Below are 21233 nucleotides of genomic sequence, written 5' to 3' on the forward strand. Positions count from 1 at the left end.
AGGTAAGACTGGATATATTTGTCAGCACTGACACCTGTTTATTTCAACTTCCTGGTATGTGCAACAATTTGAGAACTTTTTCCCTTTCAAAAGATAAAATATTTAGTTTTAATTTGTTAATCGCTGTGACAACTGTCGTAATTTCTCATGAGTCTGAAACCCACAGATAAGGACTCATAGATCCAATGGGGTAGTTTCATTATTATTAGTACTACAGTATACACTGATGCATTTCTGATTTATACAATAATTTCTAGATTATTTTTGAAGACTTTTGAAGAAACGCAAGAAAAGTTATTTTACTATAGATTTATTTACTATAGATACAACCTGTCTGCTTTAAAATGTAATGAGTTATTTTACAAACTACTTAAATCTAAAACACTAATTGCTAAGAGGAGACAATTTACAGCAAAACCAATTCCATAATGCAATCTGCAATTACTTAAGAGTAAATGTATGAACAATGGCTGACATCATCACGCACGCTTTTCCCCTTTTTGTTGTTCTCCTGAGCTAGCAGCAGCTAACGAGATGAGAGGGGATAAGGATTGTGAGCCTTACTGAACTACATCTTAACCGAGGGATTATCGGTTAGCAACAGCACTGAACACAGCCACTCTGCCCCGATCCAGACAGTGACATGCAAACGCTAAACTGAAGTACTTCCTGAACAGTCTATTAAAAGTGCACTATGTCACTTTTCTGGCAAAGGGTGCACCACATGCTTCTCTCCAAGGAGATGTTGTTGCTTTGCCTAAAATGTTCCATAAAATAGCATTAAACATACCTATCTCCATGGAGACAAGCAGGTCAGGTTGAGGTAGGGTTAGGGATGGAACGATATCCAAATCTCTCAATACAATATTTTCACGATATGCATCTCACGGTACGATATTTATTGCGATATTTTGCGGAAGTTAACAAAATTGTGAATATGCTACTTTTCTGTCATAATCCAAATAATTAAGATTTAAAAGTGCCTAATAACAGTTGTTTTATCAAGTAGATTGGACTAAAACAGAGCAAAGGATCATGGTCTATGTAGCTCTGCCAGTTTTTAAGCTGTTGCTGCACCACAGCAATGAATGTAAACAAAAAACCTTGTAATTCGATATATTGTGACAGCCTATGATATTACTGACACTTTTGACGATACAATATTACAATATTTTGGTTATTGTTACATTCCTAATGTTTTTCATCAGAAAACTCTTGTAAATAAATCAAAGATAGATACGTTTAATGGCAAATATTCAGTTAAAGCAAGAACATCTCCATGGAAACAAGCATAAAAGTTACATAGTGCACCTTTAAAATCTTGAAATAAATTGGAAATCGTAAACTTGATCAAATATTTAGTTTTACTGACAGTGGCTCAGGAGTGGTTGTCCCTAAATTAGAAGTTGTGCAAATACAGTTCCAGCTCCAGCTCATATGTATTTATTTATTTTTTTATTTTTCTTGCCTTGGGGGTTGAATATCCAGGTTTTATTGACATTTGAGAAAGTGGCGATCGGTGTGGATTGGTAGCCATGTTTTCTCAATCAGCCCCAGGGCAGCTATGGCTGCAAATCTGACTGAGATGTAACTGAAAAGATCATCCAATTGTGAAGCAACTTAGAGCACTCTTCATGGATTTCAACTTTGTGCTGGATGCAACATTTTGGGGACTTTTTCACATTCAAAAGATATGATTATATGATTAATAATCATTAATATTAAATTACTAATATTTAGTTTGAAATTGTCAATCACTATCACAATGGTCCTAATTTCCCATCATTTTGAAACTCATGGATACGGTATACAGTATGATTATTAGTTTGCCTGCCAACTGTTTTTGTAAATACCAGTGTATTTCAGAGTAATAAAGCTTTTGTGCTGATCATAGTTTTCATAGAAACAATTGAACAAAAGGAGTCCAGATGGAATAAAGTCATCATCATGCCCCAGCCTGGCACTTCTGCTGGTGTCACTTAACAAATAAACACTATTTGAGTACCAACTGTGTCAAGAGACTGGTTACGTAATGTAATTGTCTGAGGAGCAACAATGGCCACAAGCCAGTAAAGTGCTCTAAAGTGCAAACGACAGGTTAGACTAATGATTTTACTAAAAGTTTACTATTACTATTTAAATGTTTACTATATACTCATATCTAAATATTTTGGTGAAGTTTATTATTTTACTTCCTGCTTGGAAATAGGCAGCAGATATGACATACATAGAGGTAATTAAATAATTAATTAAAAAACAAAAATTACACAATAGCTATGATTAGACTAATAAAAATAGGTGGCAATGGCTTAGAGCAGGACAAAAAATCTATTAAATAAATGAATCAAGTTTCAAGTTCAAATTGATTTGTTTGGAAGAAAATTTATTTTATTTCCTTTTTTCATTGGAAATTGCACTGGAAATGCAAGAAAGGCTGCTGTCAATAAATAAAAATAATAAAATACATAAAAAAATTATTGTAATAACATCAGCTTTAGCTGCTTTTAGCTTTTGTACTCTGCTTAAAAGCTAAAACGATTTACCAAAAGGAGCTCCACTTGAATTTAAATAATTATAGATGTTTTCTGCAGTTTATAGAACATTTTAAGTGCAGAGAGCAAAAAAATCTAAAATCAAATGCATTTTTTTTTTAAGAAGAGAAAACAACAATTTTATTTTAGGCAAAATTGCCCAGACCTACAATGATTTTTGGAATTCTGAATTTTGTTAAGTGCAGGTTTAAATGTGTTGATGGCATAGGTGGAGATATTCAGTTTAGAACTCCCTTCTCCTATCATATAGTTTTCTGCTCAACTGCTTTTTCCAGTGCCTAATATGATATAAAACATGATAAAGATTTACCACAGGTACTATCGCACCAAACAAAGTAGAAAATCATGAAAACCTGCATATACACTTTAAGCAAGTGAAATAAGTTGTGGTTTGTTATTAGGTGAGGAAGAGGAGCAGCTGGAGCAGATGATGGCCACAGCGGAGTTTGAGGATGAAGATTTTCTGGAGTGTTTTAGATGTGACCTGGGCTTCTGGGACACGTGCTACACCACCAAAACCAACTGCAGCCCCACAGAGCGCTGCTACACGGGCCGTGGGAAGGCAGGTGCGTTTGCCTGTCACCATAACACAATCTTAATTATTGCTGATGAAAATATAGATGATAAATGATAATGTTGAAACCACACTGACACAATAACCCGAAACTATTCTACATTTGTAAAAAGTAAATAAATAGATACTATACAACTGATGGCATCAACATTTCTGGGGTGTGTGATAATAACTCTAAATACTGCTCTGTCTGAAGCTTATTAGACTTTAGTCACTGTCATCTTTTTGTTAAAATCTAAACAGGACCATAACTGCTTGTATTCATCACAAGCTCCTGAAAATGTGTTCTTTAAATCAAATTTTCTTGAGTTTTCAGACAATCTTAAAACTTATTTGTCAGTGTTTGCTATTGTGTCTCCATGGTAACTGGTGAACATTCTGCCAATACACATACATATAGAACATCTCCAGCGTGACGTCACTGCAAAGTATCAATAGCAGAATGAAACACTTAAGTCATTTTTACAGTTAGTTTCTATCTGTGAGTCATAAAAGTTATTTATTCAGCTCTCTACAGCTCAAATGACATCAGAGTACAAAACAAAAAAACAAAAAATGCCCCACTAGTATAAAGTACCCACGATAAATACTGACTCCTCTCCTAAAATGTATCCATCCATCTGTCCATCTATCATGTATTGAACAATAAGTTGATATTGTAATTATCGTGACAGGCCTGAGTTCACCAACTGCTAAATCTCTAGAGCTGTGCACCCCAAACTTAATTCATTTTAACACAGTTTCATGTGTAATGCTTTAGTCCTGTATTAGTTGAGACGTATCCGGCGGTCAGACTTTTGTTACTGTGATACTGACATTTTAAACTTGGATTATGTTTGATTAATACTAAGGCTGATTTATTTATCTATCTGAATAAAAACTGATAGATAATCAAAAAGAGTAGGCAGAAGAAAAACGTATATGAATGCCTACATACTTGTTAAGTTTGTCTAAGATTAATGATACTTGATACTTGTTCAAATCTTGTTTAGATGCTAGTTTTAGTATTTGATAATCCTAGTTCCTAGTCCTACTTTAGTCATGATTAAGTCTACAGTAGGTTTATTATAGTCTGGTTTAGACCTGGTTTGGTCTAGATTAAGTGTTGGTTTGGGCCTGGTAGTACTTAGGTCAAATAAAAAAATGTAGTACTACTTGGACTAGATGGATACTGTATATTGTCATTGCATTAATGTTACAGAATAATAGTTATTTCCTTATTGTGTCATATCATGACAATCATTATTTTCTTTTTGCATTTTTACAGTGCTTGTTATTATAAAAGTGTATTTGATCATTTATTTTGCACCCAGCACAGCACTCACATGAAAATTTGGATAACTGCTATATCTTAATATAGTGCAATATTGCAATATAGTTAAATAGTTATAGTCTTAGTCACATCTCTGCTAAAGCTAACGGTAAATTCAACTAGACACTGTTACAAACTTACTTCTTCCCAGTCTCATGTTTTATTTAACAGCTCTGCTCTCCCCTTGTCTCCCTGACAGTGGACGTCCTGGATGTGAAGATTCTGGGTTGTGCAAAGGCAGAAGAATGCAGCATCATGACAACAGTGGAGCTTTATCCAAATAAAACCGTCTTTACAATGACCAAGCACTGCTGTGACACAGCCCTCTGTAACTCCGCCCACACCCTCGCACCAAGCTCACTAGCACTGTGTGTCGCGCTGCTCCTCCTGTCCTCCTGGTTTCTTAATGGAGACTCAATTCGATTACATTGAATGAAAGACAATATATCGGTGCTCTATTTTGTCCTAAATGTGTCAGAAGCATGTCTGAAATATTAGTTAAAATGAAATAGAAGAGAAAATGAGCTAAAGATAGCTGTATAGATACAGTGTGTCATTTTTATTTTTCATGTAATTTGTTAACTAAACTACAACTTTACTTGTGGGCTTTTCTGGCAAATACTAGTTATGGGCCAAGACAACAAAACTAATTTAGGATATATTACAGGTATCAGTAACATGTCAAAAATTTTAAAACATATTTAAAACAATGTCTTTAATAATTGGGAAAAATATTGTTTTTATAATTTTCAAAATATCTTGTTTTGTAACTGATTTATTATTGTGATTATGATGAAGATTGTAATAAACTGATTACAAAAAAAAAACATGTTGAGCAGCAGTTACTATCAACTACAGATAATAGAAAGGGACCATTTTTTTAAGTCTCCTGCTTATGATAATTTTAACTACAGATTAGAAATGTGTGTAAAGGTGTCTATAAATGTTAAAATACTGTGCAAAGATGACAGTAGTTTAAATGCTGAATTGCTTGAAAGATTACATTGTTTCTGTTATTTATTTACATTACTTTATCATCTCTTTTTACTGCTTTTTGAGAGTTTTCTTACACTTACAATTTTCATTTTTCAGAACTTCAAAAAAACAATATTATTTTGTAGGCAACATATTGCACGCCTCTACAATCAAACTATGTGCTGGAGAAACCTATGAAACAAAATAAAGTGTGTTCAAATGTCTTGTTGATTCAGCTGTTCACCAGCAGAGGGCAGGAGTTCCTCTTTCAGGAATCGCTGGACATCTACACTTTTGTCATCCAAATCCAGTTTGAGGAACATCTCCACTATATTTTTACACCTGTAAGAACATGCGTGTAAATGTATGTGATGTGGACTTACTGTCACATTTGTGTTGTTTAAGGTAATGTAAAACCTGTTCGCCTTCTCGTCACATGAAGCCTTGTCAATGCGTTTGATGGACCTGCCAGTCCGGTACAGTTCAGAAACCTGTAACGAAAAATGCACTTTGTCAAAACGTTTTTTCCAGTACTGATACTTGTGCCAATGACAAATGACAACAGACCTGATTTAGTCATGTTTATGTCTAGGCTTCACTATCACTACTATTATGAGATTAGTAATTAGATGCTAGACTCTAGAGATAAAATTATATTAAACAGTACCATGGTGTGTCAGAGTATTAACCTCATTAATTATTACTGATTAATTATTATTAATCTGTTATTACTATCAGTAAGCATTTCCTATTGATAGAGGAGATTGTAGTGGCCTCTCATTGTTTACTTTTTCTTCCAAACAAATTGATTGATTTTGGATTATCATAAACTTAAATCAGACATCAGATACTAGATAAGACATGTCACATTGTGAAAATAAAATGTATATATATGCTATTAATGTTATCAAAGCTGAAACAAATATTATGCTCAATAGTGTTATTATTAAGAGCTTATGCTATAAAACAGGAACTGTAAATGTGGAAGTGTGATTCAGTGAAAGTGGAGGGAGCTATGGTGTCTGAGGGGACAATTGTGGTTAAACATGTGGTGGAGAAGAGTGCAACTGTCTACCACGGGATCAGATAAAGGTAACGCTGTACAAATATTAGACAGAGCGTACCCTCTTGACCTATACGATTATGCATATCATGTGACTGTGTAATTGTGGGTGTGATAAATGAACAAAAATCTGACACCAAGGGTGAGTCGGAGAGAGGGGCTACAGGCAGGAACATGACTAGTTCGGTGGAGTCCTCCCTCCTCTCCCCCTTGCAAGTGGCAGAATTAATTCAACTGTTTCTGTCTTGTGTATTTTGTTGACTGAACTTATTTAAGTACTGAATGTGAACTCTGACACACATTCAGGCCCAGGGATGAAATTTGGCCATCGATACAATTATATTTAGCCTGTGAGATCATATTATGTATGTATTAGACCTGGCCCACTGGCTACAGATAGGCTATAGAGACCTTATTTATATAAACTTTTGCTATTATTTTATATTATGCTTGTTCTGGATACAATGTTTAAGCAAAACTATTATTAAACATTTATTTTAATAAGAAAAAGTTTAACATTACATATCTTGAAAGAAGAAAAAGCATAATCAATAACATTTTCGTGTGTGTCACCATGGTCTTAGGCTGTTCAGTTGACCGAATTTGGGTTTTGACTACAATTTTTGAACTACAATTTTGCTTCAATCAAATAAAATATTGTATAATAAATAAATAATATCTGAATTACATGACCTCAAAAGAAAGTTGAGTGCAAAATCTCAAAACCCATTTACCTCCACTCCCCTTTGTACCAGGTGTGTTGGGAGCCCTGCTAATGTGGCAATGTTGGCAGCGTAACTGGACCTGCAGATCCCCTCTTTCAGTTGGTAGAGAAAAACTAACTCATCCCCGTCCAGCGCCGTCTCCAGAGTCTAAAACACACGCACATGTTGTTTTCCATAACATTACATTGCCTAACATTCATTTCCTGGTAACTGATCCTAACTTTAACCATAGACACTTCTTATCTTCTCTATATTTTAACCCATTTCTGAACTTTAAATCATGTTTTTGATCTCATAATAAAGGATTTTTGTCCCCATAACGTCAGAACGTCCCCATGAGTATGTATACAGGTTTTAATACCCACAGTGTGATGAACACCCGCCCACACAATAAAAAAAAAAAAGTACAGTGTCCTTATCACGCAAAACTTATAATGAGGTAAAACATTCTCTTGGTGGTGGCCTCTCTCTCTCTGTCTCATTAGCTAATTGGCCATTTGGAAGTGCGAACTGTCACACAGACTTTGCATCACATTGCGTAGTACAAGAGGTGGGCGATATTGGCAAAAATTAATAGCTCAATATTTTTGGACTCTCCTGATGAAAATAAGTTCATATTCTTGCAATCCATAAGACATACATTTCCTTTGTTGAGATTCAAGTGTTGCACATAAAATGAATTGATAGTAAAATTATAAATACAAAAGTTCTGAATTCTCATCATGTAACTTCACTAAAAAAACTGTCAATTTTTTTCCATTTAATTATTTTGTGTTGATTCAAAGCAAATAATTAGATGGAAGATTACATACTATATTAAAATAAAGTCAACATTTTTTTTTTTACTTTTTGTAGCTTTTCAATATTTTCACTGTAAGCAGCATACTAAAAACTTTAATTGCATAACTTGATATTGTTCACAATATATTGCACACTTCGACGTAGAATTATTGTAAACTAAGTCATAGTTTCACCCAAAAACACCTGAGCATATCTGTTCTGTTTATACCAGCAGGGAGAGCATCTCAGAGAAAGGCAGAAGACCCAGCTGCAGCAAACTGTGAATGTTAGTGGCCAAAAGCACATGAGGGACATCCACTGGAGCCTTCTTCAGCCAAAAGGAAATGGAAGCAGCCAGCAAGGACAGCCCATCCACCTGCAGCGGAGAACACAGGTGTTGGATTTGATTGTTTTTTAAAGGTCCAATATTACACATAATGGATTCTTTGTAGCTTTAAGTCATGTTACAATGCTGTTACCTCCTCAAAAACATCCCTGGAATTGTGTTTTGTTTCATTCACACGTTAGTTTGAGTAATCCTGGTTTATTAGTCTGTCTACATCTCCAAACCTCAAAATGTTCCCATCCACCTTGTGATGTCATGATGCGATAGTTTTCAAGTTAACCGCTTTGACCTTTCGTTTAGTAGAAATTGGCAGTTCCATGTGTGAAATAATCCAAATGATCCTATTGAAGGTGTGCAGAGTTTAAAAATACAGCACTTTCTGTATTACCACATGGCATCACAAGGTGGAACAAAGTGTTTCCCATTTGAGAGAAGGACTCAGCCTAAATATGGAGGATCTGTGGATTAAACATCTTTGAATGAAACAAAACAAAACATCAGTAACTAACCACAACCTCTTAAACTATAACAAGCAACCTTTAGTTTAGAGAAATTCTGCTTACTTGTTTAAACAATAGAGCTAAAAAAAAAAAAGGTGTTCGATAATGAAGAATTGACTAGTGATATGTATTGAATCATGATCTCAATTTAGAGGAATGTGCTCAAAAAGACAAATGCAGACTGCTAAATACACTATGCAAAAGCAAAAATGTGATCTAGGCTCTAAGAAAATCCTTTTTTTCTCCAATTCTGTACAGATATGGCACAAATATTATATTAATGCACCCGTATGACCACTCTATTATTGTAATACAGTTACTTTTTAAAGATAAACATGTCCTTACAGTGTTTGTGCCTTTTCCAAACTCATCAATTAGCACAAGTGAGTTGCCGGTGCTGCTGTTCAGAGCCTGAGCCATCTGTAGAAAAGAGACAAACTGTTAACCATAGTGTTTATTATCTGTGTACTAGAGTGCATTAGCTGCTCTGTGGGCAGTAGCAGCTCCTGACAGTGACAGGTGCAGTGTGGGAGTGGAGCTACAGGACAGTGTTCAAAATGCATAAGGCTCTCTGTGCTCCCACACAGAGCGGACGTCTGTACACTGTATACACTATGCATATATGGAGAGAGTGTGAATGAGAGGTACCTGGTTGAGGTCTATCATGAAGGTGCTGAGGCCCACGGACACAGACTCTCTGCTCTGCATCCGACTGAAGATCCCATCCACCAAACCAATCTCTGCTTCTTTAGCCGGCACATTTGAGCCAATGAGGGCCATGAACACAATCAGACCAATCTGCCCCAAACAGGGAAAGGTAAGTGCAAAACTCCTCTTCATGAAAGAAAGAGAGACAGCTGTAGAATGAAACCTGTTTGAGATAGATGCTTTTTCCGGAGGAGTTGGGGCCAGTGATGATCTTGACTCTGCCTTTAAAGTCAGTGCTGTGAAAAGAGTTGGCCACAAACACTGGAGAGCATAGCTCCAACAGCGGGTGTCTGCAGATACACAGCACATACAGAGTAAACCTTTTTGTTGTGAGCATGAATGGGTTATTTTAATGTTCATTCATTACCGTCCATTTGTTATGGATATCCTCCTGTGATTTGCTATCTTGGGTGAAACGTAGCCATACTCTTGAGAAGCACTACTCATTGCCATGAGACAGTCCAGCTCAGCTGAGAGCTCCAAAACCTTCACAATAAACTTGACATTTCTCATCCACACAGTGTCATAAAAATACAGATACTATGAACTGGTGGCACTAACCTTGTAGAGGGACCCACTTCTTTGTAAGACAGCATTCTGTAAATGTGTCATGATGGCTGTCTCCATGTCTGAAAAAGAGAGAAAATAAAAACCAAAAATAAAATGTAAAAACAGTTTTAATGTATAACTTTTGGATGCAAACCTCTGATGTCACAATGCAGGTCTCCCAGGAGGTCATCTAATTCTTTGGTCCTCTGGCTGCGATAGTGTAGTCTATCCTTTGATAAGAACTACACAACAAATACCCAATTTTAAAAAAAAAAGTAAAACATTTTTGAACATTTAATATATTTATGTGTTTCTACCACACCATGAAATCAAGTCCTCCTATTTCAAAATCCTCTTTCTCAGTCATACTGGGCAAACGAGGAACTGACAGCAGGAATCCAATCTGTAAGATTTTTTGCATAATAAATTATTTCATATTTAATAATATTTAAACAACGTTATGAATTCAAAAGTTCGGACCAGGGGAATATAAATGACACAACAGGATGGGATGCAAGGGTCCAGGTGCGCCAGTTCTCGTCTGGCTACATCTGTTAAGAAGTCTGACAGTCCCATCATCTGTCTTTTCTCTGGCCGACAAAGTCATAGAAAAAGATAAGATGACAAAAACAATCCACAACTTTCACACAAAATTCTGCACTTACTCGCATCAATCTGTGGATCAACATTTGGCTTGACAGTGAAGCGATTCTCTGCTACACTTGCTTCAAAATCCACCTTAAAGATAAAAAAAAAAGCTTATAACAAAAAAGAAAATAAACTATTGGTTAATTACTAAATTATGGGTTAAGAAAAACAATGTATTTTTTACAAACTTACAACTCGGCTGATGAGGGATGCAATGTGTTGTAAATCATCAGAAAATCCTTCAGTGATGTCACGGAAAATTTTGATGCACTGAGGCAAATGTCTCACAGTGTCTCTGATGCACACTGCGCTGTATACAGTCTGATGGGAAACACATACAACTAATGAGCCTCTGGAAACAAAGGGGCCTGTTAATACAGTATTGATCTGAGCTTAAACTATGGAAGGACATTTTGATTTAACGCAGTTTGGAGTCAAACGTGGTTTAATGGCTTTTTGAACAATATAGTTGGCAATATTTGCAGTGGCACTTACTCTCTATCTTGTATGTAGACTGTCAAATATAACACTTTACCTACACATTAAGACAGTATAAAAGACAAATAAAACATCTGCTAACTGATTTATTATTGATTTTGTTTTTAGATTAAGGGACAGAAACTTGGACTGTTTAGGATCACCATTGTTCAAGTCTACCGTGACTTCAAAGGCAAAAACATTTGGCTTTAAATTGTCGATTGCTATGTCAATGGTCTTATTTTTTCCTCACTTGAAGCTCAGATATAAGTCCAACCTTATAGAGACTCTGCCAGTCAGTAACTTTGGTATGAGAGAGGGACATCCTGCGCAGAAGAGTCTAAAAGACATTAGAAACAATATTTGATCACTAATAGAATTAATATTATTATAAAACAGAATAACAAATGTTAAATAAATAAAGAAGATTATAACTTTGTTATTACTGGGATGTTTCTGATGTTCCGAAGTGAAGATTGGAGCGTGCTTAGGCAGTCAGAGTTTTGAGGCGATGTAAAAAAACGTATGACTTCCTGTCTCCGATTCAGCACAGCCAAGTCTTGAGTTGGACGCAGAAACCACTGACTAAGAGAGGACATATTTTTAAAAATAGCTGAAAAGAATATTTAGGCTTTCACAGGTTATTTTTTGTACCGAAGTAATCTGGAGCCAAACTTGCATCTGCAGCGATTCAAAATCCCTGTCAAATGTTTACAGAAGAAAATGATTTAAGTTTGTTTTGAGGACTTGTTACTTAATTATTATCTCTGCTTACCATACAAACTGAGACCTTCCTTTTCACCAGAATTGAGTTTATACACTGATGGATGAAGTTCTGATTTGAAGATCTGCAAAACGCTGACAATCAATGTGTAAAAAAAAATATATATATATTATATAATTGTAATTATAATTATATTATGATATTATTATTTACATTTTTAATCCAGCATCCTACCTGTATGTGTCAGAATCAATCTTGACTATCCCTTTGCTATATTGATGCAAAAGAAAAGGTTTTGCTTAAATTAATAAATAAATACCAAAAGGTGCACTGTGTAACTTTTCTGGTGGATGAGATTGTCTCTATGGAGATGCTATTGCTTTGCCTGCAATGTTGTTGCAAGTGGCAGCACAAGGCCAAGTACAGGTCAGATCAAAGGAGAGATGACCTCCACACAAATAAATAATACATGTTATTATAGAAAAACATTAAAAGAGTTTTGTGCAATATAAACACTGATAATGGAATAAATGGGAGATGGATCAGTTAAATGCCATACTGTGGAACAGTACAATTCAGACCAAGCTATAACATGGAAGCTGAGTCCCCATCTGAAAAGTTACAGTCGTTTCAGATTTAAGCTGTTAGACTACTCTAAAGAGGAGTGCAAAAGCATTTATAAAAGGCTGTTTAGTAAGAATATGCTGCTAAACCCTGGACATTTAGCTTGATGAGTGCATCTCTGAAGGTGCCTTACAGTGTGTAGGCGCCAAACTGGAGGATAGGAACTCCAACACTGCTGTCTTCCAGTTCAACTCCCACTCGCCTCCTGTCCAAGCATTTTAACAGAGCGCCCAGTGACCTCAACTATGAACAATGAACACACAACATAAACAAAAGAATGGTAGTTATACAGTTGTATTTATATGACTATTGGAGTAATGACTAAAATGTGGACAGATGGCTCACCATGAGGGGAGAGTCAAAGGAGATGCAGGAGGAGAGGTAGGACATTTTGTCTTTCTCTGAGGCGGATGCAGGAAGGAAGGGCAGATTGGCAGACAGGAGCCTTTGCTTACCAACCTCCAGACCTGAAACATTAGCCATCTGCTGTGGTTCAATTTCAATTCAATTTATTTCTGTAAAGCCTAAAATCACAACAGCAGTTGTCTCTCTGGGCTTAACAAGATTGTTGATTGAACCAACAGAAAGTTAGAAAATGAAACAGTAAAACAGACACTGGTCAATAACAGACAATTACAGACAAGGCAAACAACCAATATTCACAGGAAAACAAGCAAAAACAAGATAACTGTCCCAGAACGCCCCCTGTCCTTAGACTCTCCTTATCAACAAGGTAAAACTAAAAAAAAAAAAAAACAGTTGACAGTTAGAATACACATTTTACTAAAAGTGAGTAAACATATTTAAATTTGAGACATTACTTAATATCTCACTTAGTTTGTCCTAGATTAACAAATTTGGTGATGTGTAAAGTTTAAATTCATTGTTGCTGTAGGGCTGACAACTCTCAAATAATGATTCCCTAGCTAGCACATTAATTATCCCTGAATTTTGGATGGAATTTTGTGTATTGATGACATAGGGATTCCCTTTTAAAACATTCTGTAATTTTCAACTTTTCAACTGGCATAATTACAGCTACTATCACACTAAATGAAGTAATAATTGAAACAGGAAAACTTGTCATATGGACTGTTTACCAAAGTCGACGTAAGGATATATGACCACTTCCGGTTTGTAGTCTGGATTTGAAGCTGAAACATAAAAAGTAAGTCAGTAGGATGAAAAATGAAAAAATTATCTTACTTTCCTTGACCTAGTCACAACTTGCCTCTCTGAGTCATCTAAACAAAACTTGATGTGTCAGTGATTTATTCTTCTGATAAGTTTGATAAGATACGTGTGCATTTTGTAAAACTCACCGAGTCTCTGTAAAAAGCGGGTCATGCACCGCTCTTGTTTGGCACTGGTAATAAATACATTTGGACGCACTTCCTGGACAACTAGGAGCAACAACACAATACAGACACGAGGTTTACTTATTTTGACACCAGACTTTAGCAGAACAAAAACAGATATACAGCAATACATATAATATTAGAATCACATTGTAATAATAAAGTGACCAAAGAAAGATAAGGGTTGTCAAAATATTCTGAATAACTTTAGAATTATCTTGAGCTGTATCAGAACAAGTGTAAGAGCATGAATCACTATGGAAACTATCTGGACCACTGACGGATTACACAGATATAAGACCACATGGAAATATAAATGAAAGTACTATTATCTAATGTTAAAAAACACATTCTATTGTCTGAATAAAGATAGTATCGGTATTAGTATCAGTATCAAGTCCACTCCATGGTATTGACATCAAGTTTGAAATGTTAGTATCATGACAACATTAGTGTGAGGAAAAGATCAGTTCTGGTTCAAAAATGTTTTTATCAGAGGAAAAAAATTAAAGGTGTTTCCATGGAGATCCATTGAACATTTTAGGCAAAGCAATAATCATGGTTCCCACTCTTTATCACTGGCAAAATTTCAAAACCTTTCCATGACTTTTTCATGAACTAAAGTATATTTTCCATGACTTTACTGCACCCTACATGTGTTGAATTGAGCATAATTTTAGGGCCAAATATGAAATGTTAACCCTTTCCACTCACCTTATGGTTTGGTATTAAAGATTTTTTAACATTCAAAATACTGTCAGTGCATTTATTGTCATCTCTTTTAAACAAACGGCGCATATGTTCAGAATCAATCATAATAGCCTAATGATAACTTAACAGAACGTTGTAGTTGCGTGGCAGAGAAACTAAAATTCCATGACTTTTCCAAAACTTTCATTGAATTTACAAAATTCCATAACTTTTCCAGGCTGATTTCCATGACCGTGGGAACCCTGAATAATGTGAGATGCAGGGGGCAGACCAGGCATTCCACCAGTAAAGTTAGTTTAGTCTAATTTTATTAAAAAGGACAAAGAATACCTAAAAAGTCAACTCTTCACTCCAAAATACAATAAGCCCACAGTCAGTGATGGGGAGTAACAGATTACATGTACCGGAGTTACATAATCAGAGTACAAATTATGAGTAACTGTATTCAGTTACAGTTACTGTTTCAGTGAGTGGTAATTGGATTACAGTTACTTTGTTGAAATAAATGGATTACACGGCGGTATTTTACGGTTTTCACATTTTGGGCTATTCCCTTTTTTTTTTTTTTTTTTTTTTGTAATTCCACTCATTGGCGGACACTAAACCAGGTCTAAAACCAGGTCTAAAACCAGGTCTAAACCAGGTCTAAACCACATCTAAACCAGGACTAAACCAGGACTAAACCATGTCTAAAAAGGACTAAAACCAGGTCTAAACCAGGTCTAAACCAGGACTAAACCATGTCTAAAAAGGACTAAAACCAGGTCTAAACCAAGTCTAAACCAGGACTAAACTAGGTCTAAACCAGGATTAAACTAGGACTAAACCAGGTCTAAACCAGGACTAAACTAGGAATAAACCAGAATTAAAGCAGGACTAAACCAGGTCTAAACCAGGACTAAACTAGGATTAAACCAGGTCTAAACCAGGACTAAACTAGGACTAAACCAGAATTAAAGCATGTCAAAACCAGGTCTAAAACAGGATATAACAGGACTAAATCATGTTGCGTGGACGTGTCTCCTCCTCTTCTATCAATAATATCTTTAATTTGGTTAAGTAAAGTCTGGTCTTTTTATTTTCTTTTAGCAGACAAAACATCTTATGTGAAGATTTCCTCGTCTTTGCTTCTCTACAGCAACTCAAGTAATCCAAAGTATTCAGATAACGTAACTCACTTTAAGTAATTTAATGGATTACGTTACAAACTATATTTTGGAGTATGTAATCTGTAATCTGTAGGGGAATACATTTTAAAAGTAACCTTCCCAACACTGCCCACAGTACAGCAAAAGTATATTCTTATAGTAAAAGAAATAGTAGCGTACCTCTAGCCACCAGGTGGAGTTCGTGATTGTCAGGAGAGTCAGTCATGAAGTGTAGTTTGGAGTCTTTGCTGTCATAAAAACAAAGACCCACCTGTCCATGTTGAGCCAAGACGCTGAGTAAAACCTGGACAAGTAAAACAGAACGTGCAACTTATTTATTGATCTTTATTTAATGCATACTGTCTTGACATCTCAGTTAGTTTAATTTCAATGTTTGTACCTCTGGAACATCTTCGTCTTCTCCTTCTTCAAAAAGTACTCCACCTTCTCCTTCTGGACCTCTCGGGTTTTCTGGAGCAAACATTTAGGTATTTCCCACAAAAAGCAGGAAACTGACTATAAAAAAATTATGTTGACCTTTGCTAAATTATTTCTATCAGAACCACGTGTAAAATTGTGTACTGCTATTTATGTAATACTTTCTTATTACTTAAATTAAGAAAAACAGCTAATTTGGTGTTCACTAAATTTAAGCTAGTTTAGCCAAGAATTATCGTAGAAACCTTTTAGCGCCTTAAACGTCTGCGCATGCGTAACTTCTGCTGTTACTATGACAACAGTAAAGCGTCAATTATGTCAAAGTTGAGATCAATATATTAAAATTTAAGTTTATCATGAGCTGTTTCCACTATTTAACTAATTCGGAGTTTAGTTTTTTTTTTTTTTTATTATTTTTAAAGTCCAACATTGGATATTTCAGTGCCAAAAAGATGGCACCTAAGATCTAAGATCGTTAAATCAAAAGTGTTGTGACTAAGCGACATAAGTGAATTACTGGATGACTGCTTTTAGCCTTTAATTTTTCAGTCCTGTTGTCATTCATGAATGAAAAAAACAAAACAACACCACTAGCTGAATACATTACAAAGATACACCTTGTTTAAGTTAAACTTTTATTACAAGTGTATAAATACAAAATACCTTTATTACAAACAAGCCAAGAAACCACTTTAACTGTTTTTTTCTGTTTCCTGCCAACTTGAACTCAGGTAGTGTTGAAGACGTGGTGGTAAAGGCAGTTTGTCAGTTTGTTCCTCCTTCAGGTTCTGGCAGATGGACAGACGACATAATGCCATCAGTGTTGGCGGTTCTCCTAGTAAAGAGACATAGTTAGTTAATACACTAGTTAGTATTTACTTCACACTCAATTTAAGTCAATAACTGCTCCTAAAGGTTCAAAATCTGGTTCAAAAGGTTAAAAAACTGCTCACTCTACATGCTAAACACAATTTTAGTGATCCAAACAGAATTTTCTCTCAGCGAAATTCAGTTTTTCATTCAAAACTGATACATTTTAGATGTGACACCCTGTGCCCTTGTTCAGACAGATGTTTGAATCAAATGATCAAACTAAACTGAGTTTTGAAAAATGTGTTAAAACAATACTGTAATTTTAGATACTCACTTCTAGCTCCATTGAGGTAACGTAGCCGTATGGTGGCCCCTCCTCTCACACTGCTTACAGCAGGGAACAAGTCCACGCCATGAGGTAGGCCTTCAAACGCTGTCCCAAGGAAGCTCCCATTCACAATAAACCCCAAAATGCCAACGTCTGCATCTAACACTAAGAGCACTTTATCCGGGATATCAAATGAGGAGTCTGAAGAAGTTAGTTGCCTGAAATTATAACAATTTCTTGGGTAAAATCCTCTACTTTTTCCATCATGCCAAAGTTGATTCGTTTTTAATTCCCATCCCCAAGACTGTGAGTCTCTCCCCACTAGCACATTGTACCCAGACACTTGCAATGGGCAGTTCTTTGTAGCAATTCCAATTACAGCATGGCTTCCTCTCTGTTCTTGGGACCACAGCACCTCCCAAATATGAAGTCCACTGTTCACGCCCGTCTCTGCTCTTGCCCCATCACTGCTTTGCTCAACATGAGTCCGTGTGACCTCCTCTTTGCAGGCTGACAGGAGAAGGTGGGGTGAGTGGTGAAATGGGCTCCATTTTGAGAGAACATGTCCCAGAGCTTCAGGGGAGGAGCTGAGGAGGACAGAGAGGCGAGCTGGTGTTGGAACGGCCATTGAGGAGGACCATGAAGCGGTCCATGATTGTGTGTCCTCTGCTCCATCGTGCAGCCAAAACGAGAACCTCAGACCCATATCACAGCGTCAACAGGAAGAAATGCAGGAAGTCAGTGAACTGGAAAAAAACAGGAACAGGTTAAAATTTACATAATCCAACAAATTAGATTTTTAAAATACTTTACACAAGGCAGACATAAGAATATAATAGAAGTGGCAATGGTTGTCAGATGAGTAAATTCATTAATATTAATATGCACAAAACATTACTAGAGCTATATTATTAGTGAAGAAGTCAAACTATATTTAACCTACATTAATAAAGAAAAGTAATTGTCTTAGATTATTGTGTTGCATTGTTGTTGTACCTGCATGTTGAGTAAATTGTCTAGAGTTTATTTAGGGTACTTACTATTTTAAGGAAGTAATATTACACATATCACACGACATCACACTGAGATCTCGGTTCTCATATCACTATTCAGAGTGAATAATGTTAGTGTGTGTAGTGACAAGATTGGACACTATTTTTAACCAAGTATAATCAGCAATAAACCTGTTCTAAACCATATCTAAACCAACACTTAATTAACAGTGACTGAAATAGTGGTATAAAATTATATAACATACCCCTTTTAAAAGTCTTGCACAGCCATTTAGGCCCCTGTCCCTCATCACACTTATTTAGAGAATGTCCCACATGGAAAAATTGATTCTATTTTTCTATTTTTCTTTTCTAGCAAAGAAATAAGGACATTCAGGGTTGTATAGAGATCTAGGGTGACCAGACATTCCTGTTTGTGTAGAGACAGTTCCAGTTTTGAGCCCTGTGTCCCCTGTCCCAGCAGCTTTGCCCCAGTTTTATATAAGAAATGTCCCAGGTGTCCCTATTTTTGACCAATCTGTTACTTGCCAACAGTAAAGACAGGCATACATTGTCATTTGTTTAGGTAAAATACAGAAAATCATCTTAAAAATGACAAAAACGCAAAGAAAATGTGACGATACTGACTCACATTAGTGCCTAGTGCATGACAATTTTCCTTAATTACACACTCATTTCACAGTTTTATTATTACCAACCACCACAAACCAGGGATGTCCCAGTTTTTTATTTTGAAAATCTGGATCCTAATATAGCCACCTACTGCTATTCCAGTCTCTCCTTGTGCTACAACTGATAAAAACAAAAGAAAATGGTGTTATATTGCAGTTATTATCTATAAGCTTAAATTTTCCCTAGTCATGTCCAACTACATTCAACAACATTTTAGGCTTAGACAATCTTTATTGATTCACAAGGGAAATTATTTGGACACAGTAGCTCAGTCATCACAATATAATATAACAAAGAGCAAAAATATAAATGGTAAGAATAAATTCTAAGTAAGTAGCAAAAAAGACAGCAAGAGACAGGTATCAAATAAGGCATAATTATATAAATGTACATGTGCAAGTCAAAATAAAATAGAAAAATAAGGAATAACATATAAAATCTCAGCTCTATACAAGATGTCATACATTTTCTGCAATTTGAGGTGATCACCCTGGCGCTGTATTTCACTTACCAGATGTTGAGCGGACTTCTTCCCTCTTTCGGCTCGGGGGAAGGCGCTTATTTGGATGATACCCCACGTTTTCATCGCGCTTTTTAACATCTCTTATCGAGCGCCTCTTGCGTCTTATCGCTGATCTGAGCGTAATTCCGCACTGATCCCGCTCCGTTGTTTTGGTTTGGTGATCATGAAGCCTCTCGGGACGACCTCCGCGCCGGGTACAGCATAGTCCACCGTTTTCTGACTGACGCCACGCAGAGTTGCAGTGACAAGGACGATATGTTCTATGACGTGTTTGTAAAAATAATGGATTGGATGCATTTATTTTGCATACATTTAAAAATCTTGCGCTCGATAGACTTCAGGATGGCTATTATTATTCATAGGGCAAACCGCTCCCACCTTCTTCTTTTACCGTGTCCTAAAATGGATGTAAACATAAATGGCAAAGCATACTACTAGGAGAAAACTCGGACTTTTAATCAGCAGAAAAATAAAAATAAAATAGAATCCGAAACGGCTCATGATTTTCCTTAGCGCATGCGCAGAACTGATTAGGCTGCGGTGACGTCGCAATCTTGAAAAAAGTGGTGAGCATAGACCGTATATGTGAATTTTATACAGTCTATGGTGTTTTGTTTGTTTTTGTTTTTTTTAATATATTCTTTTATACAGTCTATGGTGGTGAGGCATCTGCTAGATCAAGGGTAGGCATTTTTTTTTTTTTCCATGGGGACACATGAGAAACAGAAAATATTGTGGAGGGCCAAAATGCTTAACTCAATTCTGCGTAAATTGTATTTCTTTATCAAAAGCAGTAAATAGCATTGTTTTGACAAGCTGGTAAGACTGGTAAGAGTATATGTTTTGACTAAGCAATAGAGGAGGGAACTTGCAAGTCATGACTTGGACTCGAGTCAGACTTGAGTCACTATTTTTAGGACTTGAGACTTGACTTGATAAAATGGACTTGGATTTGAGACCTGTGACTTGAGAAAACTTGATGCTTCTCCTAAAAAATGGATGTAACTGAAGTACTGTGATGTGGTATCCTCAAATGTCTTACAGTTATATACAATACAATACAGTACAATACAGTATAACAGAGGGAACTACACAGAACATGATCCTTCCTTTTCAGTGCAGACAAAATAACTGTTATTTAGCACTTTTAAATCAGAATTCGTTCTATTCTGACCGTAATGATTCACACTAAGATCTTGTCAAGACATTTAAAAAGGAAAAATTAACATTTCTACAACTCTTATATAAATACCTATATAAAATATACCAGGACTTTTTAAATACAATTTAGTTTAAAAGTCATATAAATTGCAATAATCTAAGGTATATTTGGTACTTTGGTTTAAAGACTTGAATTGACTTGAAGCTTAATGCAGATGACTTGGACTTGACTTGAACTTATGGGCCAGTGACTCGAGACTTGACTTGGACTTGCCTGTATTTGACTTGGGATTTGACTTGGACTTGAGGTCAAAGACTTGAGACTTGCAAAACAACAACTTGGTCCCACCTCTGCTAAGCAATGAAAAAGTAAGGTTGCCTTACAAAACAATGTCATAAAAAACACCTCTAAAATAAAAGTAATGCAGCTTTAGTCCATGCATGAGGTAAAATCATAAAATGTTTATTCTGTAATTCCAGATTGGCTTAAACGGGCAATCAGAGTCAACCA

The 21233-nt window shown here is 35.9% G+C and overlaps 2 protein-coding genes across 2 annotated transcripts; both read right to left on the minus strand.

Moving 5' to 3' along the window:
* Window positions 1–5628: 5628 nt before the first annotated feature.
* Window positions 5629–16258, minus strand: msh5 (mutS homolog 5). Its single transcript, XM_055163890.1, has 25 exons — window positions 16175–16258; window positions 15955–16078; window positions 13880–13960; window positions 13658–13711; window positions 12903–13024; window positions 12691–12800; window positions 12168–12203; window positions 11985–12067; window positions 11864–11909; window positions 11656–11794; window positions 11487–11549; window positions 10925–11053; window positions 10750–10822; window positions 10565–10674; window positions 10407–10487; window positions 10239–10326; window positions 10097–10164; window positions 9903–10021; window positions 9699–9825; window positions 9476–9625; window positions 9173–9247; window positions 8211–8357; window positions 7211–7348; window positions 5831–5904; window positions 5629–5755 (listed from the first exon to the last, which is right to left on the minus strand). The coding sequence occupies exons 1-25, from the start codon at window positions 16256–16258 to the stop codon at window positions 5629–5631; spliced, it is 2448 nt and encodes an 815-aa protein (XP_055019865.1).
* A 572-nt stretch (window positions 16259–16830) lies between these two features.
* On the minus strand, window positions 16831–20020 carry si:ch1073-228j22.2 (SPRY domain-containing SOCS box protein 4). Its single transcript, XM_055164104.1, has 3 exons — window positions 19550–20020; window positions 17360–18099; window positions 16831–17047 (listed from the first exon to the last, which is right to left on the minus strand). The coding sequence occupies exons 2-3, from the start codon at window positions 18057–18059 to the stop codon at window positions 16905–16907; spliced, it is 843 nt and encodes a 280-aa protein (XP_055020079.1). The 5' UTR covers window positions 18060–18099; window positions 19550–20020; the 3' UTR covers window positions 16831–16904.
* Between the last annotated feature and the right edge of the window lie 1213 nt (window positions 20021–21233).

Source organism: Boleophthalmus pectinirostris, unplaced genomic scaffold (genome assembly GCF_026225935.1).
Source record: "Boleophthalmus pectinirostris isolate CB_2022bp ecotype Guang Dong unplaced genomic scaffold, ASM2622593v1 HiC_scaffold_6, whole genome shotgun sequence".
In the NCBI taxonomy this organism is placed as follows: Eukaryota; Metazoa; Chordata; class Actinopteri; order Gobiiformes; family Gobiidae; genus Boleophthalmus; species Boleophthalmus pectinirostris.